The 27066-nt window shown below is 44.3% G+C and overlaps 1 protein-coding gene and 1 non-coding gene across 2 annotated transcripts in view; one reads left to right on the forward strand and one right to left on the reverse strand.

The window, feature by feature from the left end:
* Window positions 1–27066, forward strand: part of LOC144132603 (ATP-binding cassette sub-family C member 3-like) — a 112795-nt gene that overhangs the window by 27820 nt on the left and 57909 nt on the right. Inside the window, exons 2-9 of the mRNA XM_077665132.1 lie at window positions 160–306; window positions 5627–5761; window positions 8812–8940; window positions 10690–10827; window positions 12681–12748; window positions 14013–14126; window positions 17305–17436; window positions 19801–19963. Coding sequence (XP_077521258.1) covers window positions 160–306; window positions 5627–5761; window positions 8812–8940; window positions 10690–10827; window positions 12681–12748; window positions 14013–14126; window positions 17305–17436; window positions 19801–19963 — 1026 coding nt within the window. The remainder of the gene's footprint in view (window positions 1–159; window positions 307–5626; window positions 5762–8811; window positions 8941–10689; window positions 10828–12680; window positions 12749–14012; window positions 14127–17304; window positions 17437–19800; window positions 19964–27066) is intronic.
* Window positions 21128–21201, reverse strand: TRNAS-CGA (transfer RNA serine (anticodon CGA)). The gene has a single exon. It is a non-coding gene; the product is annotated as a tRNA-Ser (tRNA).

The raw sequence follows: 27066 nt of genomic DNA on the forward strand, positions 1-27066 counted from the left end.
AATCAAGTTCTGGCCATCTTCATCTGTCTTTTGTTTTTAGCCGCTGCTTTTCTTCGGATTGTATACTGAAACTTATAGTCAAGAATTTTTATCATAAATTGACAAAAACTTATCCAAACACAGTAAGATGTAAAAAAATAATCGCATTTTTTCTTGCAGCTCGAAAATCTCCATGCAGTGGCTTCTGCCGGGTTGAAGCTCGGCGCTGTTGGCTTCATCCTCTTCAGTCTTGTGGGCACAATCGGCCGTACCATCCCCAAACGGCGAAGAATACCTTGCGTCACCATGCTAGACTTCACTTATGTAGTAGGTTGTTTACCCAGCTCGTATTTTGCCTCCACAGTGGCTCAGTGATTATGGTGCCTTCCTGCGGTGGTTGCTGGAGGGGAAATGCTAGAATCTCTTGTACTGTGCGTGTCAGCGCAAGTTATTGAAACCCATGAGATTGAAACTATGCGCTGCCTTCCACTACGGCGTGCCCCTAAGCATGAGTCAATTTGGGACGTTAAAACAACATACAATATAGACCCAAGGCTACTTGTACTTTGGAGTAACAGAGAATTTCTCTAACATAATTTAAAATTGAGTGCTTATTCTAGTCAGTCTGGGAGATTAGTGTTGCCAGGTTGAAGATATCTCATTTTTACAGTGCACGAAACTTGGGCGATCCAAAAAGTTACGCGAAACAGAAAGGTATACAGTGACGCCTATCGATAGTTCCAGTAACCGTACACGGTCGGCAGTTTGTTGCTAACCTTTATTCGTTGAGAGATTTTGTGTGCTGCACTATTTACTTTTCAGCTCTTTACGCGGGAAGTGCAGTAGTACAAATTGGCAGAAAAGAAAGTGGGAAAATTTTCGCGTTGCACAACTGCCTTTACAGCTGAATATTGCACCATCTGCATCGCCGTAAAAAAAAAAAAATAATCTAGTACATCGAGACAGCATAATTTGCGTCGATTCTTGGCGTCGAAATTTTGGCTATTTAGACGGGTTACGTGCACTGGAGAGGTGCTTTGCCTTGAAGCTTCACGAGAGTGCATTTCTTTTCTCACGATGTAGCCCAAATTTGTTGGTCCACAGCGCAGAGGGTAACAGCGCTTTCGAAATTCGAGAAGCTGTTCTGGATTTAACTTACGGTGGGCTACGTGACCCTCAATAATTAAGAGCCTAGTACTAATAGCTATAAAGTTAACTATTCAATATTAGTTAACCAGCCTGCTAGTTAGCACCCCTTAGCTGTATTTTGATGTACTGCACGGCGGACAATGCTCTGCCGAAAATAAGCGCTCTTCTAGCTCAAAAAGATTATTTTTAGAAATTGTTGAAGGTCTTAGGTGAAGCACTCTGTATAAGCCCCGCGTTAACTACGTCGTACGAATGTGCCTTCATGGTCTATCGGTCTGAATCGCAACCCAAGAGTCAGAGAATAGAGCGATGAGTCTGCTGCATAGCAGCTTGAGAGGAGACGCCAGTAACGTGAGTCGTTATCTGCTGTGTGCTTATATGAGGGCGAGGAGGAAGACGGCGGCCGACGGCCCGTGCCCTTGGCGCGTAGCTGCAATCGCTGAAGATCTAAATATCTACTGCGACCCATCCCCAGGAAACAAGACTGCCGGAAGCGCGAACCGCGGCAACCGCCACAAAACGTGCCGATGAGGAAGCGGGAACGAACGACACGAAAAGACACACAGGACAATGTTCAGCGTGCACCTAATGGCAAGGTTACAAAGTCGCTCAAAGCACATGTAGTGAAATTCGCCTCTGCAGTAGCCCATATGTAGCCAAAGACAAAAATATTAAGTAACCACAAAACATCGTGTTTTGTGAAATGAGTGTTTAGGCATTTAAAATTAATTTTCCGGGAGAATATGGAAGTATTAATTTTTTTCCACGCATTATCTCTTTAGATGTTGCGCGCTGCATGGGTTTCTTGAGCCGCACGCACAATCACAGACGCCATGCGCCACAGAAAGCTTATGCTGTACCAGTTCAAGGAATGCAGCAGCGCAGGCATGCAAGCTAAATGCGGTCTTCATAACAAATTTTAGTGTTCTCTTTTTATAAAACCAAACGAGGAATTTTGCATTCAGTCATTGAGTATTGTTTGTGGAAATATGGGGGGACCGCCTTCCGCCCCCCCCCCCCCCCCCCCCTGCACTCCCACTCCGCGGATGCAGCGTTTCCGCTTGCTAACCGCGGAGGGGTTCGTGCTCGAGGGAACAAAGGGAAGGGACGACAAAGCCGGAACACTCGTATCCTATTTATTACGCTTACAATTAATACAGAGTGCGGGCCAGCTAGCTACAAAACAACAACGAGGCATTCCTCGGAAATAGAAGGCAGCGTAAGAAGGGCTTCCTACTTACCGGCTGTGGCAGGGTACTTCACAGGTATCGGCGGCGAGTATTTGTATGCGGCGACAATGGCGGGGCGGTTTTCCCGGGCGCGCCGCATTTTTGGGTCAAAGCCAACCCCGAGCACTTGCTGGATAAGGTGACGAGAGCGCGCGTTTGCTGCGCTCGCTTCATTCGCTGCCTGGAGCCAAAAGTTCAGCGGCAAAGCACGACGGATTTCCGTGCGCCTGCCGCGGAAGGTGACGAGAGCACGCGTTTGCAAGCGCTTGTGACGCCGGCCGGATCACGAAAAAGCTCTAACCGGTTCAGCGGAGTTCCGCGCAGCCTTCGAGGTGGCGCTCCCGTCGCTGCTTTCGCTTCCCCCGTGAGGAAGACTTTCTTCCCCGCCCATAAGGTGTTGTCCTGACGCACGATGATGAAGGTGGACGGCCGCGTCGAAATGGAGGTAGGAAGCAGGTTCTCCACATGTTACAGGTCATGACAATTCCGCTGAACACAACACAGTAGAAGAAATATAAAATAAATTGAAATACAATATTTAATACAATAAACAGAAGAAAGTAGGATGAAGAAATACCTTAGGCATCATGAGCTGATTGGGAAGCGGGTCTGATTGAGTCATGCAAAAACATTTCAACTAAAACCGGACAAACATTCTTAGCCCGGTTTAAATTTGTTGTGCCAGCCTCTGTTTCTGGCCGGCCCAGACTTCGCGCGCAGGACCGCTTCCATTCTCTCGTTAGACAATCTACTTCGCTGTTATGGGTATGCATAGCCAGTCACTCCAAATTATGCCGTTAGCGTTTCTACAAAACAAACCAATTCCTCATTTGCTTTACAGGTTCCAGGGCCTCGCACTGAAAGAGCTTGTTGATTCGCTCGATTTCATTGATGATTGGCTTATAAATTTGACAAAGTATATCTTGCTCATCAAAGTGCAGTACTCTTAATGCTCTTGCTTCGTAGCACTGTTCTCTGCTTTTTATTGCTTGAAATTTTGCCTGCAGTGCAACAGACTGATTCACGATTGATCGAAAGGTAGTTGCAATGCTGAGCTATTCTGTCGCACAGACGCCTGCAAGCTTATTCTGGACTTCAGCCGAGGCGATGGTGGTGTACATTCATCTGTGCACTTGCTGGTTTTAGGAGAATATGCAAACCAACTGCAATTTTTGCGTGCAAGGCAGACAATGCGAGTGGGTAGCACATCGATCGCCTCTTTACAGGCTAGCTTTAGGGAATGCACTCGCACTATACAAACACAAGTCGTGCATTTTCTGCTTTATTTTTGTGTAAAGGTTGTTTTTCTGCCCACACATTGCTCTTGCGCCGTCTGCCCCGAATTTGCTGTCAACTTTGCTATCAGCTAAGATCGCCTTCAATCCATGAAGTAGCCCCTCTGCAGATCCATCGATACCCAAGGCCGAGAAAGGCTGCAACGAAATCACTCAAAATATTCCTTAGAGTGCAGACTACAATAACTATTTATAGCTTTTTTTACATATTCGCGGGAAAATATAGCACAAAAGTCCAATAGCGAAAATAAAATTATTGACGGCAACTCGAACAAAATATTGCCCAATTTTGCGACTAATAGCCCAATCCAGTAACCGTGCCGAAAGGAAGTTAAGACGGAGATGCGTCGCAGGTTTGTCTGGCGCCCTCTATGGGAACTTCTTTCGATCAATCCGCATTTTTCGTTAACGCCACCGCCGGCTCTTCGGCAGAACAGGGCCCGTACTCTGTCGCGTAAAAAAAGCGAGTCTCGCACGTGGGCGGACGTGTAAGGGGAGTGTGCTCGAAAGGCAGATACAAAGACATGTCAGCCGCGCCGATACAACAGCGGCGGCTAAATTATGGTGAAAGCCTCTGTCCTGGTGTCAGTTACTCCAACGTCTGCACCTTCTGTTAAGGACTTGAAGTTCTGCGGGTAGGACGTGCGGAACGCGCAAGGCACGGGTCCCAACTTGTGGTGTGGATGAGCTCACTAAAACAGCTTTTCGCTGCAAAATTCTCAACTTTCTTATTAAAGACTCATGGCAATGCTTCACATCATATTAGAGATAGCGAGTATGACTGCCCGGTTATATTTGTTCTGTGGAAGTTTAACTAATTTTGACTCTTCGAAATTATAGTTTTGTTTTCTCCTCTTTCAAATATTTCAGTGAAAATTAAGGAGCCACCCAGATTTTTATAAGCCCTAAGGATTGCGAATGTACTTCCTGGATCAATACTGCTATCTGAACAAGATTTTTACATCCTAATTAGCTGCGAATATGTTCGTTGATGCAATATTTGCCTATTTAGCTTTGCACGAACGACGTGTTCCCTGTCTGTAGTCCGTCGTCGTTTCTTCCCATCCTTATAGTCAGCCTGGAATGCTTGCCTACTTCTTGTAAGATTCTACTATCACTTCTTGCAGAATGAAACTATTCAGGCCATAATGAAGGGCTGTGTCAAGTAGGCATCCTTATGTGGAACTTAATAAACTCCAATATAATTCGTTTGAGCCCATTACAAAGAAAGTTGCAAGCATTCTGAACTTCGTTTTTGATGCAAGACGACCTGAACTCGTTAAGCTGCGGAAGTAACGAAACAAGTGTTCAAGTTACAGGTAACTTTCTCGGGCAAAACAGATTGAAAAAAATCGTCCTTTCTACGAGCAGGAAATCTACCTATGTAACTGCCCGGGCGCGAACGAGTGCCGCAGGAAGGTTCGACCAACACATTATGGCCAATTGAGCGAACAATGGTAGGGAAACGAGTGCCTCATTGTGACACACATATGAAAGGAACCAAAAGACTCCGAGACCAAATAAAGCATAGAGGAACTATATTTAATCCGGGGTGTTCAGGAACTGCAATCATTCTTTATGCTTGGAAAAGAATTAATGAAAAATTTGAGGTTGCCCTTTGTTCTGCTTGCCGATAAGTTACAAGCATAAAAATTGATTGCACTATTAACTTGCCAATTATCAATACCACAAATCCGAAACAAAATTTCCTAAGTTCTGTCTTGTGTTGGCGACTGTTGACTTCCTATATGATGGCACATCAAAATCCGCTGCCCAGAAAGTGGTGCGCAATACAGTAATTGTTTTTACAGAGCTCAAGTGGAAAGATACTGCTCAGAATTACGGAGCACCTGACCAATATTGGTGCCAGTGCATGGTCTATCTGGTTGTGTAGTGGAGAGAGAAAGCCTCACAATCACACGACAACGCCAATGAGCGTTTGTCTTTCTTTTTCTTCCCATTCCTTTTCTTCAGGTTTACAACTTCTTGACGTGTTACTTTTGCACACGGCAAGCGATCTCCTCATACCTGCGAATGGAGCAACGATTCCCGACTGGCACATTAAGTTTACTTCAGTTGACGGCTCTTTTCTGCCTGCCTGTTGCGCTGGTAAGATTTTTGCTTTCATGCTTGAGTTGTATGCGGACATTTGTGTGACGCTAATATAACAACCTTCAGTTGTTGTCAAAACCTGGAGTCCGTAAATATTAAGGCCAAGAAAAGAAAGCAAACTGTACAGTTTGTCAAACAAGCGCAGACAATCGCATATGAGCGGAAATGGCATCGGAGAGCACGCCGGGGCTTGTGCTGCCCTCCGCGGTCTCCAGCATTGCACAGAATGAGAAGTACGGCCTTTTACTTTGGTGTCCCGTCAAACGCACATGCCTTGCGGCGAAATCACCGCGTCAACCTTGCAACAATTTGCCTGGAAAGCACTCAGAGACCTATTCGTATATTTGGCATATTGTGCTGCATGCATATGATGCAGTAGATGCCATGCATGCTCCATAGTGAAACTTGAGATGGTGGATCGGATGTGTAAGACAGAAGTGACCAGGTGAGCGAACTGGGTCTGAACTGCATACGGCAGGGCTTCTTATGATAACAGCAAAGTCTTAACAACGCTTATGATAACGAATATGAAAGTTGTGTCTTGCCAACACAGAGAATTCTTGATGTCAAAGGGCTCAAGGATGCACCTTTCCGCCCTTATGTTTAGGACTGGCGCACAGGCCAACGGTTTTTTCCGTTCTTAAAGAAGTCGACCTTTCGATTCGTCAACGTGACTGACAATTCACATAGACTCGTGTCTTCATTTCGGAACATTATGCAAATCGCTTCAAACAGAGCTCTTTGCATCTCACCGTTGGGTCGAAGGCGGAGTGTGCTGTTATAAAACAGTTCTTTACACCCCTGGCACCTAGAACAATGGATCGCAACCTTTCGTGGCACGGTTAACAAGCCGCAGGACCTTCGATGTTCCCAAAGCCTTCGTTCTGGCATCGTCCCAACTGACCGAAGAATGCCCGACAACATGACAACGGTATTTTATACACCATTTCGGAAAGGCTTGCAAGCGCGAACTTATTCGTGTGCATTAACCAAACGTGGTCTCACCGCTCCTGGGGTTTCGGTTGTTCACCTTTGCGCACAGGCTCATCATGCTTGTTCATGACGTCATGCCGTTCGGTTGCATTCTTTGGCTATATGAGATGGCCTGCGTGTAACGGGAGACTACTGGATGCTTATCTTGGTCTGGTTTTTTTTTTTGGTGCTCATTGGCATCCATTTGGCACTGTCTTGAGGACACAGTCAGCCACTGAAAGAAGCATTTGTGCAGGATAACCTGCTGCTTCAAGTACTTGCATTTCGATTCCTCGCACAACGTTCTTTTCAAGCGCTGCATTGCGATTTCTTGCTTTTCCAAAAACCCTTTGATCAGAAAGTCAGCAAGAGCATCAACTTTCAAGCTAATTAAACGCATGAAAGCAGCAGGATGTCATGCGCAAGTGCTCGTTTAAGTGATGGACGTGTTTTCAAGATAGTCGCAGAAGGAATACGAGGGTGCAAAAAAGATCGAGACAGAGATAAGCCGCCTGCTGTCTTCCCTAAACTACAGACCTCCTCGGAGAGGCTAAAAAAACTTCCCAAACGGCATGACGTAATAGCTGTGTTTTCTACCCCGAATAAATTGAAGAGCCCATGCGCCAAGGTCAAGACCCAAATACCCAGGAGCGGTGGGAGCACGTGCGGGATAAACCACGCGCATAATTCGCGCCTTGCTCTTCCGGAATGGTAAATAAAGTACTGCCATCACTATGTGCCCGGGCATAAATCGGGCAGTTGGCACGGTGAAGGAATGAAAGACTCCGGGGTGGTCGCTGGTCATGCACCTTGTTAACAACGCCAAGAAACCTTGTAGCACGTTTCTGTATTTGCAAGGGTTGAAAACCAGTCTTCCATAACACTAGATTCCTCCATCGGTTCCGCGAGGCAAAGATAGGTATTTTAAGCATTTTTCATAATATCCTAGAATGAATGCAATGCCCAAGTAAACACCCAGTCACGCTGACGAAGCGAGAGGTCGACTTCTTAAGGTAGTGCGTATTTTCCGCGGATTCCCAGCAACAAAGGAAGAAGAGATGCTGACTCAAGCCCCCTGACGCGACCAATATTTATGTGCTGTTCAATCACTTTTGCGCTTAAGCAGGTGGAACAAAACGAATTCCTAGGAGAATAAAAATGAGGTGATAGGTTGCGTTGTGTATGTCTGTGTGTTTTTTCATCCCTTGCTGACTTGTACCAAAGTTGCATGAAAAACAAACTAGGCCCGTTAAGAGCTTTGCTGACGTCTTCTATAGGTAGAAAATTGGAGGCTATAAAAAACTCCTGCAGCGAGGTAGGGAAAAGCGATTAACAACGGTAGCATTGAGATTCAGAAAGAGAGAGGCGTGATTTAGAGAGGAGACTCCATATAATGATAACCCGGTAGAAATGACAATATGACAGATGTAACACGTACAGCCGGTAATCAATAGTCGCTTATGGTAGCAAAGAACGAAATAATGGAGAAAACATTAGTATAGTCGATATAGAGCCATGTGGGCAGATAAAATATGAAAATGCAGAAAGCTTCAAACAGATTTCCTCATCTTATCCTAGGAGCGAAAGAGTACAGCGGTGTTATCGAACAGTCGTTTTCAACTCATGCCCTTAGCGTAACGTTCGACTGGGTTTCCGGACGCGGTTAACAAGCCGCATGAACTGCGATGTTACCGGAGTCTTTCAATTTGACACCGTGCCGCTTGGAAGACGTGTCACCTGACACATGATAGTGGCAACTTTCACCCTTAGGTTGAACATGCGTGGCGCCAAGAAATGTTGTTAAGTTTCAGTGAAACAGACCGTGACCCTGCAGTGAATTTACCCGGAAAAGTGACGACTTACATGAGGCAAACAACCCAAACTCGAATGTTTGCTGACAAACGGGCTTCATTTCAGTGCGTTCTTTAAAAGCTTTGAGCAGACATCACAGCACTGTGCCGCTCTTGTCAGCAGAATCTTCACGTAATTCGCCCTCGCGCATTATGAATGCTTTTTATTGGGTAATTTCGTACACTTGCTTATACCGGCGCTTTTAATTTTCTTTTCATATTCAGGTGTCAACAAATTTTATAACCATGCTGATAAGGTGGCGCCAGACCGGTGCGTCTTTCTCTATATGTGGCGCGCACTTCCTGCACCTGGTGGCTGTCATAACGGACGTCATGGCTACCTCTCGGAAAACGGTGTGAACATTGCTTTCTTTTTGACAGACTAGTTGGCGGTCATTTGTAATAATGCGCCATACCTGCTCTAAGATATGTGATGACCAACGCTCAGGTAATAAGGCCTTGAGGGTTTTTAATCGAAGAAAGGGAAGTCTCTTTCTTTTCCACCATTTTTTGCAATTAAAGCGCAACTTCTACGTGATGATGTTCTTAATGCACTGCAGTCACTCCTCCTCTCTTGCCTGGAAAGAGGAACTCTCTGTACACGAGAGTGTTTCCCATTATGATGGTAGAGATATATTTGATTGGCGCAAAGACATGTTTGGCAAATAGTACCATAAAATCAACTATATTTTTGTCTACCTAAAGTGCTCTTATAGACGCAATTTTCAAGCATTTCACTTGAATGGAGCTGTGGGTCAGGCTGGGGGAGAGCTTGCTTTCATTGGAAACCGGCGGATACCCGGCGGCACCGAGGTTGGTACCCCATACCACCGGCATAGGAGGAGGATGCTCCAACCAATAGGTTAAGGCTACAGTCCTTTTCCCCTTTGGTTTCCTAATTTCAGGTGTTGAGAAGTTCCCATAACAAACGTTGGCATGTACTCGTATGTTCAATGGGAGAATATAATTTATGCAAAGTGCAATTTTTCTGGACAACTTTTTCTGGCAATGAAGCGGAAGCTACGGAGCATAAACACATCCTCTCTTCCCACAGAGCCGAATATATTACCCGTTTCCATTTATTGTTCTTGTTCTGTAACCGTATCTAATTGTCAGTATTCGTTGTTTACTGCACATTTGTAACGCAACTTCCAACTGTCAACATTAAAAATCATGGAAGAAACAGTTGTCTTACAAAGGACAAATTTACAGGGAACGTCATGTTACACGACTGTTCAATAGATGGCGCAAGCTGCTACAGTGCTGAAATCAACTCACCGCGGGAGAGAAGAGCGCCAGCGCCCAGGCTTACCGTTGTATGACCAAAATAAATTCCAAAATGACACAGTTAGGGACGCTCCTCCCCTGTAGCCCTCTCTTCATTTCCGTGAAGAGCAGTCGCTGAGCGCACTAACTCCCAGCACGTGTATATCTTTCACATTCAAGCAGGCATTGTTTGCCGGAAGGATTTTTGACCTAGTAGGTTAAGCTACCTCGGGCTTTAATGATAAAACTATAACCTTTCGTTCGTGGGAATCTCGTTTGTATTATGAGTGCTGATAGTATGTACAGTAAAGAAGTCGATCAAACCAAGGTAAAAGGTGTATCTGAACGAGCCATGTGGCATTTTTCTTCTTTCCACTGCCAACGATCTGTGTCACATGTGAAACATGACACAAGGAACCAGAAAACTTCGGAAAGCAGAGCGTGAAATTTTCAGTACAAAAAACAGCAGGTAGATAGAAAAAACGCTGGAGAGTTGCCCTTCCCGAAAGAGCGCTGGCCTACCATGGCCACCACTCGGATGGTGGCCCACGTCAGCAGGTAACGGGATACACACACGCGAGTCACGGCACCGAAATATATTTATGCGAATTATCGTGTCTCAAGACAACTCTAGGTTCCCTGATGTTTTATGCCATGTTTTTACTATATTCTTGCTCTCCTGGAATACCTCAGTGTTGCTATTGGCTCTCACCACCTTACTTTGGTCTGAACCATAAAAGTGCCACTTAAGTTCAATGTAACCTTAAGGCGCCTTTACTTATGGCTATCTCTTCTTGGCTTTTCACCTATGACATAAAGTCAGTTATTCGCTTTCAGGGGATCATTGACTGGGTCGTCAGCGACTTCTGTGAGATGGGGAGGACAATTGACGCCATATTGCTCGTCACGGTGTCCGGATGTTTTCTGCTCTCTGGCTGCCAAGACACGCCAGAAGTCCGGCCATCTGATAAGCAGGTAGGAGAGGAAAGCTGCCACACTGCAGGTTCTAGATGTCTCACAGGCAGTGATAAAAGGACTTTACAACGCTATGCATCGAGAACATCATTCGGATAATGCAGTTTCAGAGAAAACTTACATGTTCTCGGTCAAAAGGAGAATAGAAAATTTTCTGTTATCGAAACATTTTTTGGTAGTATTTCTGACTCGGAACTTCAGCAGAAATAGCCTGGAGACGGGAAGAAAGAGGTGCTGGTGGATGTAGTGGTTTATGACAGATTAAAAACAGCAGCTATCTGCATCTTGCCTAGGCTACTTATATCCCGCGGGTGAACATAAATGGGATATATAGGGCGAGTGCGCGCGTCTCAGAACAGTCTAAAATCCTGTGTATGCATTGCATCATATGACATTTGTACAGTGTGCCTGATTAAAATACGAACAAGCTTTAAACATTTAGGGCGCCATTATTAACGGTGTGCCTCCCGATTAATGCTCGAGAGGCCTCTGAAGCAAGTACTGTATATCTAAGCCTGTAACCAAAAAATCATCTGCAAAGTAGTTGGCCTTTTGGTTTTGTTCAGGATATAGGTGTGGTGCCCACTTGTGACCACTTCCAGACTGTGAGCGTTAATGCTGCCACTGTAAACGTATTGCTCTAAGCCTAGAAAGTAGAACTCCGTATACTTTGAGTAACTCGCGACTTAGTTGAAATAGAAGAATAAAAAACTAAATTTTTTAGTATTTAATTGCGTAATTTGTATCACAATAAAACTATCCAGTTTTTTGCTCGGTGTTCACAGCAGAAAAGTCGATTATTTTGATAGGCTGAAAGAGGAAACCTAATTTCGCAGTTACCTCATAATATTTGCTCACAAAAGTTTTAAAAAACTCAGTGAAACCACGAAATGGAACATTTTGAAGCCTGTGCGAAAACCTACCTCTGCCTGTGCGATTGCCGTCTTACTTTTAACGTTGCCTTTTAAATATACGGCCACAATTTACAGAAATGCTACAGGAACAAGCTGGCGCTTCCACGTTGAGAACAGAGCGTAATCGCTACCACAGCTGGTCATACTACTTGGCGAGGAAGTATTCCCGTCCATAGCTGTCCAGAATCCAAATTGTCCCTCCTTGTGTACATCATACATTTATTTGAGCCCTTTCAAAGAATGCGAGCAAGATATCTCGCAATGTCGTTGGCAGTTTGCAGAATTTAGGTATAAGTGACAAAACTGGTCCATCTCAACGTTCATTAGTTATTTGCCTAATAGCTCCTAGCCATATAGATATACACTACACCAAGATTCGAAGGACAAATAATATTTTAAAACCTACAGGAATTAGGTACATGCTGGCTTTAATTGCATCTAGGGCAAACCTGAAAAGCTCGTTCACAATATTCCCTGCCTGAAAGAGAACCAAACATACGACTGCTGCTAAAGAGAATATTGCACAGATTTGGTATGGACGATTCGCAAGTTCTCCTCCATCGAAAATGGCCGCCGCTTCAGGGATTTGATGCGACATCTATGGGCTCAGTAGCCGAACGCCACAGGCAGTGGGCCATCACAGAGCAGTGAATCATTATCGTAGGTTATCTTCGTTTTGGTATTATTATTATTGCATTGAGTGTATTGCTTTGACACTCATGTGACTGTACTAGTCGTTCATGCTGGAACCGAAAATAACGGCAAAAATAGTTCTGAATCCAATTACTCACACTTACATAAATTTGCCTCCACAACAGACAAATTAGAATTGAATATACACATAAAAAGAGAAGTGTGCTACGCACTCGAGCTACCTAATAATAATTTCGAGCTTTCCCGTGTATTGCCTTACGTTTAGCCAGTTATGCTATGCCGCAGGTATCAAGTGACAGAAACGAAGATAGACACTCTGTGTTTGCCAGAATGGCTTGCACCACAGTTTTCAGGTAAGAGAACCGTACTATTGTCCCCTCTTTCACTACAAATCTGTTATCTCTCTTAGCGGGAAGCACATTTAGAATAATAATAATAATTGGTTTTTGGGGAAAGGAAATGGCGCAGTATCTGTCTCATATATCGTTGGACACCTGAACCGCGCCTTAAGGGAAGGGATAAAGGAGGGAGTGAAAGAAAGGATGAATGAGGTGCCGTAGTGGAGGGCTCCGGAATAATTTCGACCACCTGGGGATCTTTTATGTGCACTGACATCGCACAGCACACGGGCGCCTTAGCGTTTTTCCTCCATAAAAAGGCAGCCGCCGCGGTCGGGTTCGAACCCGGGAACTCCGGATCAGTAGTCGAGCGCCCTAACCACTGAGCCACCGCGGCGGGTAGCACATTTAGAAACAACGGGTTTTCATCACTTTTCGGTAAATATTGAGCGACAAAAGAAATGACTCCTTCATGTATACCATCCTCTACTATTGCTCTTCCTGGACTATTTTTTGGCACCAGGGGGGCAATGAAGGCGAAATTTTGTTAGCCTGCGACATTCTGCTTTAGGATTGAACATATAAGGAGGTATGTTTCTCGGCGTACCGTGATCAGTTCCTGTTGCGGGTAAAAATCAGCCTTTGATTTTGCTTTTCTTTACACTGCTGATGTGAGATTTTCTTACTAGTGAGAGCAGCTTCAATATAGTCATTGTTGATTGCGTGTTCACCTTCCCTTCAACACGTTCACTAGTTTGAAGTGGCTTTGCAAGCGTACAGACTTGCTGAATTGAGAAAATAAAAAATAACAATGCAAAACAGAGAAGTTCAAAGCAATAAATAAAAATTGGCGGTGGTTTAGCTCTTGTTAAACCTGGAGTTAGAATATAGCAACAGCTGGCCGAGTGGAACTTGTTTAGTTGAACTGCAAAGTCAGTCTTTCGCCGCTACGTTTCGCTGGGGTTCCTTCTTCATCTTCATCCCACTTAATACAGCGCATGCGCACAGCTGTGGTAGCTCGGTTTCGCCGGCGCGCTGCGCCGCCGGCAGAAGTAGCTGCTCCGCACCACGTGGCTGGTCACGTGACCATCCGCGTAGAGGCGGTGGCGCCACCATCGCGTGCCACCGCCACGGTTACGTGCCACCGCCACGCTTAAGGCTCGAAATGCTCCTGTAATATAGCTATCGCTGCAATACGAACGGAACTTCTTTGGCCAGTCTTAAGAGTGGCACTTCACAAACATCGTCAATCTTTTTTTTTTCTCTGCTCTGCTTTCAGGCACGTTTGGAATGCTGCCATCAGGGAAAAAGTGGTGCACGATGATTTGCCCCTGTTGGGCGACGCCCTCCGCTGCCGCCCTCAGATAAGGGCTATGACGAAGTTCCAGGCAAAGTAAGCAAACAGTTGGTTGCCACGGGGTGTTTAAAAGGACACTGAAAAGGAAGTGACATTTAGCCTGCTGTGGCAGAATTGGTCGATATAGGTGGATATCGTTCATTTTTTCATCCAAGACCTTTGAGGTTTGGAATGTAATGACATGCATCAAATGCCAGTTAAACGTGCTCTTAATAATATAAGCTTCTATAAGTCTTCCATGTCTTCAAAATTTTAATTTCGAAATCAAGTTCTTTCAAATGAAATTAAATGAAAACTTGCAAAGACTGGCTTGTATTTAAAAACACAACTTTTAAGAAACGTAAGAATGACTGAAATATATATCTCTATAGAATAGCGAATACTTGCGAGAAACAAAAAAAGTTTTATCTCATGCAGTTTTGCGGCAAGAAAAGGTTAGCTTAATTCATACAGTGAAACGCGGCAAGGCACGAAACGGTTAGAGAAGCCCTTCGCAGTGCAGGTTGCATCAAATCCAGTAAAAAGAATGCCAAAATTCTTTTAAAACCTTTTTAAAACCCGAACAAAGCTGCATCACACATTGAAGGTAATTGCGAAAAAAAACCACGTTTATACTCTCACGTTGTTGCGTTCCAGCAGCCGGCCGTTAACGCTCGGATCACTCTGCGCCACATACTATTTGCCATACAATAGCGGAAAACAGAAGACCACGCATATTACGCAATCGACGTATGTTGTATAGTGTCGCTTACAGCATTCTCGCTCGGGAGAAACATATGGTCTGCTTAGCACTAAAGGTTGTCAAGCCTATCTGGTGCAGTAAAAACACATTCACGTGGAGTTTTCCACGAATATTCTTTAGTTTGTGCGAAATGGTGGGGTTATTGGGATCACACCCACAATTTCTTTTTCAAGGGCTGATAATTTCAACAGTACCAAAGCGCTTCAACATACTTCATGCAACCGAAACTAGTAGTGGAACCGGGTAGCCTGCTCCGCATAAGCGTATTACGCGAGCAAGAAAACTTAGGACCTTGTAATACATGATTTTGCGAGTGACTTTTCAAAACAAAGGCTGAGTACTTCTCTCTTTAGTAACATTTAGTGACTGCAACGAAATGCTAAGGTTCGTTGATACGATCACACATCTTCGGCAAACATCGTTTTTTGTGAGTAAAAATTTGATGCGAGGATAGAAGATTTCTTTGTCACAAGTTACAGATTAGCACAAAGGTCTGAAGTTATTCTCAAAAATGCAAACATCTTGTTTACTCATCGTTGAAAATGATTCTAATCACAGAAAACAAAAAAAAATCTTCAACGAATAAGAAAATACTCAAACTTCTCAGCCATTTTAATGACTCTGGGGAGTTTTTTTCTCTGTGACTGAAAAAAAATTGCTGAGCACAGGTGGTGAACTTAGACAAAGGCGTTCTCTTTTCTCGGGCAAGTGGGTAAGTCACATTGGCCGAACTGAGGCCTCAACACAGAAGCAGCAAATGAGGAAAGAATCTGTTTTACATGCGAATTTATTATGATGGTTTTATTTTATGCTGGTTTTAAGGAAGCACGGACCATTTTATTTAAGGAGCAAGAACATAATGAAGCACACTTCTGTGCTTTTCTGTCCTTCTTTCCTTGTCGCAAGTACTACAAGACTATGTAATGCGAGGGATTCCTGAACAATTTCAGAATTAAGCATGTTCGTTTTACTGAAAACTTTGCATATGAGGCGAAACATTTCCTTAATCACGTGTATGTGTAACCGCATTTATTTCAAAGAAAAGGCCCTGCGTTAACGCCCGTCTGGTCCACCTTTTTTGTGCTGTCGCTGCGGAAATTCATCAATCAACCTGAGTCTTCATTTCATAAGAAAATAAAGTAATTCAGACATGCGTTTACTTTCTGCAGAGGATACATATTTGTATTTACTTTATAGTATAGCCGCAAGTATAAGTATAGCCGCAAGACTCCTTTCTAAGTACATGCCAATCAAGCTCTTAATTTGAAGTAAAATTCCTGGACAATACATTGTCTACGTGTGAAAACAGCTTTAGCGACAGCTAGCAACAGAAAAAATTGACGTAAGTGTGATTACGTGGCCATATATATATATATATAAGCGGGACGGTACTTATACCGAATCTTATTAGAAAATGTCTCTTCGTGCGGAATGTGAAGCCCTGTGGGATGTGAATCATGAATAGTTTCACCTCGTAACAGTACCATATTGTTCGCACTAACGATGCAGCAATTCACCTGCATGTTGTGGTATTTATTTGATAAAGCTGAGGAATTTCAATGGCCGTTCATAGCGATTACAGTGCAAGTTTAGGTACCCTAGGTGATTAAAATTAGTCAGGGCCGTCCACTACTGTGTGTTTCATAACCTCAGTATCTTTTGATGCCAAACGCTATAGCAAAACCATAACGATGACACCATTATGAGGGTTCGGGTGACCCTTTTAACTTCTCGGTAAATATCGAAGTTTATTACCATAATAAAACACTTAAAGTCGATAAAGTGTACCGACAACTCACACAATTCAAGTAATACATTATGTTTATCTCCACGATCTTGGTACAAAACAACATTTACGTTGAGAAAGGAATTCTTAAACATCCCGTACTCTTGGCATTTAGCATACGGACATGAATAATGCGGTTATTCGTGCACACGGAGTTCGCACCGATTCTCACAATATCGTCGTAGCTGTTGGAACCAGAGCGTGACGTTTCCAAATGTGTCAGATGTGACGCCGATGTGTTGCTTCAAATAATTGGTTCCCCAGATGACGACGTAGAACTAATAAAGATGTCTAAACTTGGCCACAGCTGCAAAATCTTCGAACAAAAGATAAAATTGAATAAGGTCAGCGTATGTCGTTTGTGTGTGTTTATGAAATTTGTCAAAAAGGCAGCGAGCGCTCCCCAAGCAAGAATTTCAATAACGGAAATGTCCTAGGAATGAGTAACAATCATTTTATGCTATTAGGCATTTCGCCCTCGGCTACCCTGAAGTTTTCTAGGTTTGCTTATTAGTATACTACACGGCCCAGCACATCTGCCACCCGCAGCATCCGCGTATACTTTTACACGACAAATACAATGCGCGCAGGCTAATGCAAGCACTCATTGAACAGCAGCTCCTATGCAATGGCATACTGTAAAAGGGCTTAAGGTGCTTTGGGCGTGTGATCTGCACCCTTTCTAGGCATTCCAGAGGAAAAGGAGCGAGGCATTTCACGACTTGCATTGTGCGCGTGATCTGGCAAGATGCACTCACCTGCGCAGCGGCCAACTTGGCTTACCAAGCATGCGTCATACTGCGAATACCAATCCTTGGGTAAGCATTTCCACCTGTTGAAATCTCGTCATACCGGTGGTTTATTGGTGAAGCATTTAAGAAGTAATTGTGTCAGCTCCAAGAATGCATAGACATAGGACACAGGCTTGCTTTCGTTATTTTTGTATTTTTCCTGCTTTTATTCAAGGACAATTGTTCTTTGAATAAAATTGACAAGGACCCTTGGTGCCTTCATGTTCTTCGTGCGCATGTCAAATTATTTGTGAAGAGTGTTATTCATTGAATTGTGATGTACTGGCAATTGTTATCTCTTTGGCGGTTCTTGCATTAAATATTGCCCAATTTGGTTGGCTCTCAGTCAGGAGAACTTAAGAAATAAAAAACGAATGAGTAAAAATACAGTGGCAACAAAAATTTGAAAGCCACTCCCGAAACATCGCTCATAATAGCTATGCTTAATGCTACAGATAACTGTTGTGCAACATGATGCGTATCTCAGTGGTGCACAGACGTATTGTTTTGTTCTTGCTTGATAACGATAATAATAATTGGTTTCTGGGGAAAGGAAATGGCGCAGTATCTGTCTCATCTGTCGTTGGACACCTGAACCGCGCCGTAAGGGAAAGGATAAAGGAGGAAGTGAAAGAAGAAAGGAAGAAAGAGGTGCCGTAGTGGAAGGGCTCCGGAATAATTTCTACCATCTGGGCATCTTTAACGTGCACTTACATCGCAGAGCACACAGGCGCCTTAGCGTTTTGTCTTCATAAAAACGCGGCCGCCCCGGGCGGGTTCGAACCCGGGAACTCCGGATCAGTAGCCGAGCGCCCTAATCACATCGCCACCGCGGCGGGTGTTCTTGCTTGGTCAATAAAAATTTTAAACTTAGAGTGCGGCTTGCGAATTTTGGATATGTTTGTCATATGGAGGATGCATTGTTTAATCTCGAGCTAGTCGTGTGCACTCTTGAGAAAATCTGTATTGACCTAATGTTCTTGCTTCGCCAATACATATTTTCTCACGAGTGCAAATTACTTGTTCGAGATTAAACAATTCATCCATCATATGACAAACATATCCCAAATTCGCAAGCCGCACTCTTAAGTTTATAAACGTAGGGTGCCAGTTACAGACTTAGTACTTTATGAAAACAGAAAATCTGCCCACTCTTGGTTTTGTTTTTCCATAAAACAAAAACCAAAGCAAAGTTTGTGCAAGCAGGCCAGATACGAAGGGTATTTAGCATAGGATTTTCTGCATATGTTTGAAAAAGCTTCTCAAAAAATACCACTTTTGAGACAAAAAATGCATTTTCACTCAGTTATCAGGCCGTTTTTTTCACAAGAATCACTTCATATTAGCGTCATCTGGAGCACTTCTTTTTTAACGTCAAAATGAAGTATTGCGCCTGAAAACCTACATATTTTAAAATTATCAGGAATATTTCCTATGAGCTTCCAATTCTTAGAGCAGCGTTTAAATGCAGATAAATTCTGCGTTATGTGATTTTCATGTTGGCTGCCGAAGCCAGTCACGGAGAGAAAAATATAGCAACGAGAGATAAATGTGTGCTTTCAACGATTCCACTAATCATGCGGATTTCCCTAGCAGCCTTTGGAGGAGGGTAAAATCTGCTACAACAGCACGCTTTTGACGAGGCTTCTAGCAATCAAACCTGGTTCGTCATAGGACGCGAAAACCTTACACACATAACAAAACGACTTTTCTAAAATTGCCTGTTTGATGACATAAGGTTTCAGGAGAATTTGTAGAGTTTGAACAGTAGCCTTTTATTGGGGTAGTTAGCCGGCGCCAGTCACTTTCTAACAGACTTTGAGCAGTACTGGTAAGGGGAAAGAGCTGTTGCAGGGCATATCAGGTGGTATCTTATATTGAGTCGAGAATATTGAGCACGATATTTTTGCAAACTCTTAAATTGTGCTTCCTTAATGAAACAGTTGTGCCTTTCTGCTATGTTTTTTATGATTTTTATTACACTCCAACGCACCTGTAGTTTTTAATTGGTTATCAAAGCTATATTTCTGCTTACTGAACTCAAACATATTTGAAGCTTCTTTGTCGAAATGCGCAGGAGGTAGTGTTTTGCAGCATGGGAGCAACTGGTGTCTATCGTTTAGATGGCAGTTGCTGTTACTCCTTGTGTCGAAAGCACCAGCCTTGTATGTTCGTTCCGCAGTATAACAAGGAACGTTGCTGCTTCTCCAGCCAGGTAGTAGAACATTTAGTTTTTGTCATTTGGATGAGTGTCTTATATGGTTACCCCTGGATTTAAATTACGTGTTTTAGAAATAAATATTAAACCGTAACATAGCGCATGCTCATTCGCCATCTCTATCTTCTCATTCATTCTTTCGTTGCTCTTCTGCACAATTTTTATTACTTAAGGAAGCTACTGGAAGCTGAGACCAGCGCTGAAGTTTCGATGCTGGTTGCCTTGTTCGTGGCGAGCTGTACCGCGGAATTTCTCCTGGCATGCCTTGAAGCTGCAAGTTCGTACAACCTGGGAGTGCGAATTCGGTCACTGCTTCAAGGTGTCCTCTTCACCAAGGTAGGCAGTCCCCACATTGTGATGCCGTGCCTTGTCCTGGATACTAACTATTGTGTCACAATACTGTGATCATTTTCAGGGAGTCAAGAATGCCGCGTGAATTAGTTTTAGCGCTCTTCGCTGCTTTGAAATAAGTTTCTAAATATTAACGGAAATTGAAAAGTGTGAGATAAACGAGTAGCATGGAAGGACCGCCAGTACACAGAAAAAAATTACAAAAAGGCACATTTGAATAAGAACAAAATATTGTTCTCCTATCTAGGTTATGATTCCGGACTGAAGCCTGCCTGTGCTTACAGCTGGGCTGTTTTGCAACAATGCACCGCACGTTTTTCTTCACGTTCTCCTCATCTCTTTAAAATTTTTAGTGTCACAATCGACATCGCCACACTGTGCAGAGCAGTGCATATATATACACATATTTATGTATCCACGCAGCTAACAATCACAAATACTAATGAGAGCAAAGGAGAAAGTATGTATAGGTCCTTCAATTTATGGTGTTGATCAAAGAAATATTAGAAAAAATAAGAAGAGAAATAAGTATTAGTATTATAAAATTAGAACGGAAAGGAAAATTAGAATTAGACTCATTCTGTAGCTTAAAATTATAATTTAACAAGTATATAATGTGTTTTTATTGAGCTTATATATATATACAAAAGTTGGCAATTTCGACAAATTACGACCACTGGAGGGGTTGCTTTGCCTGAATACTTTTCGAAAGTGCATGCATTTTCCCACGATGTAGCCAAATTTTGACGTACCACAGCGGTGAGAGTAATGGCGTTTTCGAAATTCTAAAAACTGATTGCCTATTGGTAATAGTTAAAAGCTAACTATTAGAATTTAGTTAATCACTTAGATAGTTATGATGATTCGCTTCTTTCTTGACGTCCGCCAACGCTAGCATTACTATGCCGGGAAAAGCCTGTGTATACCTCAAAAACTCTATATTTAAACACGAGCGACCACCTTCGCTGAAACACCTGGTGTGTATACATATATACATATATACTTATGAAGGGAGCCAACAGTCCCCGAAACCAAGGTGCATAGGGGAACGTTATTTTTTGTATGTTGTGCTTATCAGTGGGATAATATTACTTAGATTAATAAATCGCTTAAAGAAAATTACTTGTAAAGCAGCAGAAAAAACAACCATGCCGCCGGTGGGATCCGAACCCACGACCTCCGAATATCGAGTCCGGTGCTCTTACCAACTGAGCTACGGCGACGGCTGTCCAATCTGCTGCTCTCGTGGGTATTTATGTTCATTGGGTGTACGCGAACCTTGAGAGCGTTCACCAGCGCCGCCCTCGACCATAGCGGCGGACGTAGCACGTCCTGTAATACCGCGAGCGTGACGCGGAACGCCATCTAACGGTGAGGGCGGAAACTGTGCAAGAGCCCTCTTATGCTACCTATGACAACAAGACTGCCAGAACCGAGACCCTCGTTAAGCTATTAGCAGACATGGTAAAGGAAATTAGGGGCCCGTTTGACAAACTTATGAAGGGAGCCAACAGTTACCGAAACGAAGGTGCATAGGGGAACGTTATTTTTTATGTGTTGTGCTTATCAGTGGGATAATATTACTTAATTACTCAATCGCTTAAAGAAAATTACTTATAAAGCCGCAGAAAAACCAACCATGCCGCCGGTGGGATCCGAACCCACGACCTCCGAATATCGCGTCCGGTGCTCTTAGCAGCTGAGCTACGGTGACGGCTGTCGAATCTGCTGCTCTCGTGGGTATTCATGGTTATTGGGGGTACGCGAACCTTGAGAGTGTTCACCAGCGCCACCGTCGACCATAGCAGCGGACGTAGCACATCCTGTAATACCGCGAGCGTGACGTCGAACGCCATCTAACGGCGAGGGCGGAAACTGTGCATGAGCCCTCTTATGCTACCTATGGCATCAAGATTGCCAGAACCGAGACACCCGTTAAGCTATTAGCAGACAAGGCAAATGAAATGAGGGGTTCGTTTGACAAATATATGAAGGAATCCAACTGTCACCGAAACCAAGGTTTACAGGGGAGTGTTTTTTTCTTTAATTAGTAGTGCCAATCAGTTAGTTTGAAGCATCTGGTCGACTTGTTCTGCAGTAATTTGGCGCTCGGTTGGAGACACGTGATAGGGGCGCTGCCGCCGCCACGCGTGGGCGCCAGTGTCGACTCGATGAATGACGGTGGAAGTTCGGCCCAAGGCAGTTTGTTGAGCGTCGAAGGAAGAGGGGAATTGATGAAGGAGGGTGAGAAGCTCTGTCCTCTTCGGCGGAGGAAGATGGGTGTCGATGGAGCGCAAGAACAATTCGGTACAAGAGGAATGTGGCGTAGAAACCGTTGGGCTGAGCGCGTTCATTGAGAGGTGGGGTTTTATTGTCGGTCGCGTCGCGGATGAGCAGAGATGCGATGGGCTGCACACTGCCGAGGCATTCCCCAAGGCGCAGAGCGGTAGGGCAGGAAAACGTGTTAGAGACCGAAAGTGTCGAGAAGCCAGAGGAAACACATTCATTACGGTGTATGGGAGAGGAAGACACTTGCGGTTCAGAAAAATATAGTCAGGAGTAAAGAGGACAGTGTCGTCGCGGATAGAGTCATGAGACAGGTGAACAAGAACGGAAGAGCACGGGAGAATGTCGGTGTCTTCAGAGGCGAGGGCTTTAACACAGGCAACAGAAGGAGTGGCGTCCCGGAAAGGATAAGGCAGAGAATAGATCCCGACTTCCGCTCGAGCACAATCCATGATAGCTTCATGGCGGCAAAGGAAATTCCAGCCCAGAATAATAGGATGGGAACAGGAAGGCAGCACGACGAATTCTGTCGTGTAGAGGGAGTCCTGAATGAACTCAAGTGGTACACGCTGCGGACGGCTTGATGTGCTCACCGCTGGTCGTAACCAGTGGCAGTCCAGCAGTCGGCGTATTTACCTTTTCAACAAACGACAAAAGTCCTCCTCCATAACAGAAATCGTAGCACCGGTGTCCACAAGGGCCGAGACTGAAATACCCTCGAGAGAAACCGATCAGATTAGCAGCGAATATGCGAGTCCTTGGAAGGTTCGACGGGGACGCAGTTCTCGGTTAAGGAACTGCGGCCTCTAGTTTTCTTCCAGAGGGGTATTGGGGCGATGTCTCATAGGAGAAACAGAGCGGCGCCTCGGCGAAAATTAACGGTGTCTACAGAGGCCCGAGTGGTGAGGAGAAAAATGACGACTCGACGGCGGCTCAGCAGGCCCGGAGTACTGACTCGTGGAAGGCCAGTACGCGGGAGCTTGAGGAGGTGGCGTGTAGACTAAAAGACCACGACGGGAAAGCCGGGCCACATGACCAGAGAAGCCACAATTGTAGCTAATTGGCCGGTTGTCGGTGGTGCGCCAGGAATTGCTGACTTGCGGAGCCGGTCGAAGAGGAGCCGCCGCTCGCGCAAGTATTTGAGTTAGAGGATAGGTAGGCGGTCGAGGTCTGGCGACGACGTCCACGTATGGCAGTGGAGCGACGATAGTGGCGGTGGTATGGCGACGATGTCGGCGTGTGTCAGTTGAGCGGTGACAGTTGGTGGAGTATGGCAGAGTGGAGGAGTCTCGGCAACCTGCTTTTGGGTGGCATGTTGAAGAGCCGGAGCCAAATATGGAGCTCGCTCTATAGGGCCCGGCAGAAGAGACAGCTGACGCGCCACTTCTTCCCGAACAAATTCTTTGATGTGTTGCAACAGGGAGGTGGTGTCAGATACTGGCATCAGCCTTGAAAGCGACTCAACCAATCGGGGGTGCTGACGAGTCAGGAGCCTCTGCTGCCCCAGATCCTTGAAGCTTTAGCAGAGGGTGAGACTTCAGCAACGGTACGCATGTGGCGCGCTAACAGCATCTGAAAAGCGTCGTCCTCAACACCCTTCAATATGTGTTCAATCTTGGCAGCTTCCGACATGTTAAGGTTGACAAGCTTGCATAGGCCAAGGACATCGATGTAACTTTTGAAGATTTCACCGACCTGCTCAGACCGTTCGCTAAAGCAAGCGTTGTTCGGCGCGGAGTTTCAGGACAGCAGGGCGACCGAACACCTCGGATAAGGTTATTTTGAAAGCAGACTAAGTCCGAATGTCCAACTCGTGCCACCGATACCATAGGTTAGCCACGCCGATGCGATAAAAAAATTACGTTATTTAGTTCTGTCGCATCACCCCACTTGTTGTAAAGGCTCACCCGCTAGAAAGACGTGAGCCAATCTTCGACGTCCTGCTCATCATTCCCACTGAAGATGGCCAGGTCGCGTTAGCGAAAGGAGCCGGCGCAGGTAACAGCTGGGCCCACTTGGACGGCTTGATGTTGGGCGTCGTTGTGCATCGCAGGTGGCGGGAGAGTAGACTTCCGCAATTCCAGGGCTGTCGCCCCGCACCTCCAAAAAATGGAAGTCGGGGGTTTATGTGCCCGACCTGGCTGCCCTGGGACTGTTCTCGCCGGTGCTCCCGTGTTCCGCACCCTTTGAGTAATAATAATAATATTTATTATTATTACTCACAGTGTCTGGGATTACTCAAAGTGTCTGCTCCCGTACTCCCGCACCCTTTGAGTAATAATAATAATATTTATTATTATTACTCACAGTGTCTGGGATTACTCAAAGTGTCTGCTCTCGTGCTCCCGACTCTTTGAGTAATAATAATATTTATTATTATTACTCACAGTGTCTGGGATTACTCAAAGTGCCTGGGAGCACGGGAGCACCGGCGAAAACAGTCCCAGGGCAGCCAGCTCGGGCACATACATTCGCGGCGACAGGAATACGGCTTAGGCTCACGGCCAGCTTCTTCTCTATCATGAGTCGTCTGCTTTATCTGTCATCTTCTTTACAATATTTATTTATTTATTCATTTCATTTACCGTCTTGGCCCAGAGGACATTATAGAGGGGAGTGATACAGTACAAAACAACACAAAAAAAGAAGAAAGGAACAGGCAAATTGTAATACCTGTGTGCATTGGGGATTAATCTTGTGTTAAAACCACACGGAAACGCGGGGTAACAAAAAATACTAACATCACATAGGAAACATGGCTAATAAGTGGCAACACTCGTCAATATTTGTCGTTAAAAACGAAGAGTATAGCACAACATGAAACCCCATAAAACACGCAACAATATAACTGAAAGCGGTGAAACTAAAAGAGTTAGAAGAAAGAAAATTCTATGGGTTATAATGCAAACATAGGTTTTACCTGAATATATCGATATTGTTATTAATCACCAGCGTGGCAGGCAGACAATTCCACTCTGTTGCTGTTTTCGGAATGAATGAATATTGATAGGATGTAGTGCGGAAGTGGGGGATGCCTACTTTGCACGGATTATTGATGCGCAACGATAGATATGTGGGTGACGTGGTCAGTTTATTTTTTTAGAACTAGATTGGTGTGGTAAATTTTAAAGAAAATGCACAAACGGGAAATTTTTCTGTGCATCGACAGGGTGCTATTCATAAAGTTTCTTTCATGAGTGTGACGCTTGATAGACGACCATATAGTCACCAAGAATAAAATGTGCGGAGCGATTTTGGACTGCTTCAAGGGCATTGGTTAATTCGTCGTTATGTGGGTCCCATACTGATGAGGCGTATTCGAGTTTAGAGCGAACAAGTGTTTTATAAAGAATTAGTTTCACTGATGACGGTGCGATAGAAAAGTTGCGTTTAATATAGCCTAGGATGCGGCTAGCGTTTTGTGATAATAGAAATAATGTTTTCATTCCAGGTCAGGTTCGATGTTAGAATAACGCCGAGGCACTTGTAAGATGTTAATAATGCTAGTCGATGATGATTAAGGCAGTAAGAAGGAGAGCATATAATTCTGCATCGTGAAAAACGCATTAGTTTACAGTTTGTCGTGTTAAGTGTAATATTCCATGTCGAGAACCAATCGGAAATGACATTAAAGTCACCTTGAAGTACAGCTACAAGCTACATCGTTAGTAGTCCTTATTGCCCGTTAGACGACACAGTCATCAGCAAAAAGTCTGACTGAAGAATTAAGATTGTTGGGTAGATCGTTTTAGTAGATTAGAAATAAAAGAGGGCCGAGCACGGACCCCTGTGGGATACCTGATGTTACAGGGAGTGACGACGACAAGTAACCATATGCGAGCACGAACTGGCAGCGGTTTGTCAAAAAGCACACAATCCAGGCTAGTACATACGGGTCAATATTTAGTTTACTCAATTTATAAAGAAGAAGTCTGTGGGACACTTTATCAAAAGCTCGCCGAAAATGCAGATATATGCAATGAATTTCGAACCCCTCATCAAGTAAATAATGAATCTCGTTGGTAAACGCAACTATTTGAGTTTGGCATGAGAAACGCTTCCTAAAACCGTGTTGACAGTAAGAGAGAAATGACGTCAATTCTAGAAAGCTTTCTAAGTGAGAGAAGATGACGTTTCTATGATTTTGCATGAAATAGAAGTTAAAGATATTGGTCGATAGTTAGTTGCCACGTGCTTGTCATCGGATTTATGAAGCGGAACAACGCTGCCATTCTTCCAGTCGTCAGACAACACCCCAAGCAGAAGCGACTGTTCAAATATCTTTAATAATGCGATACCGGAATATGTCTGTGTTTTTTAGCATTTTGCTTCTAATATTGTCTGGGCCACAGGAAGAGGACAATTTTAAGCGATCTATTATGTTCAACAAACCATCATAGTCAAATATTATTGCATCCATCGGAAATTTAAAAGCGCCGTTGTAGATGGGAAGAGGAGAATTAGTGTCACAAGAAGAGGCTTTCTGCGGAGGTCTCATTTAAAATGTTGGCGCATTCGTTGGTAGGCACAACTGCGAGTCGAGGAGTGATATTCCCGAGTTGTATGGTTCCTTGATAATGCTCAAGAATTTTTTGGGATTGCTTGATCGAATCGATGGCAGTGTTACGTTAAAAAAATTGTTTCGCCTCCTTCAGTGATTTCTTGTAAGTACAGACACCTGTCTTTAGAGCTGACATCAGCTCCTGCCGTTTGGAATATTTTTTTTCGAGAAAAGCTTTCTCTTTTGTTTGCGAGACGTTTAAGCCTCTGGTTGTACCACGGGGCACGCCGATTAGTAACTA

Source organism: Amblyomma americanum, chromosome 5, assembly GCF_052857255.1.
Source record: "Amblyomma americanum isolate KBUSLIRL-KWMA chromosome 5, ASM5285725v1, whole genome shotgun sequence".
In the NCBI taxonomy this organism is placed as follows: domain Eukaryota; kingdom Metazoa; phylum Arthropoda; class Arachnida; order Ixodida; family Ixodidae; genus Amblyomma; species Amblyomma americanum.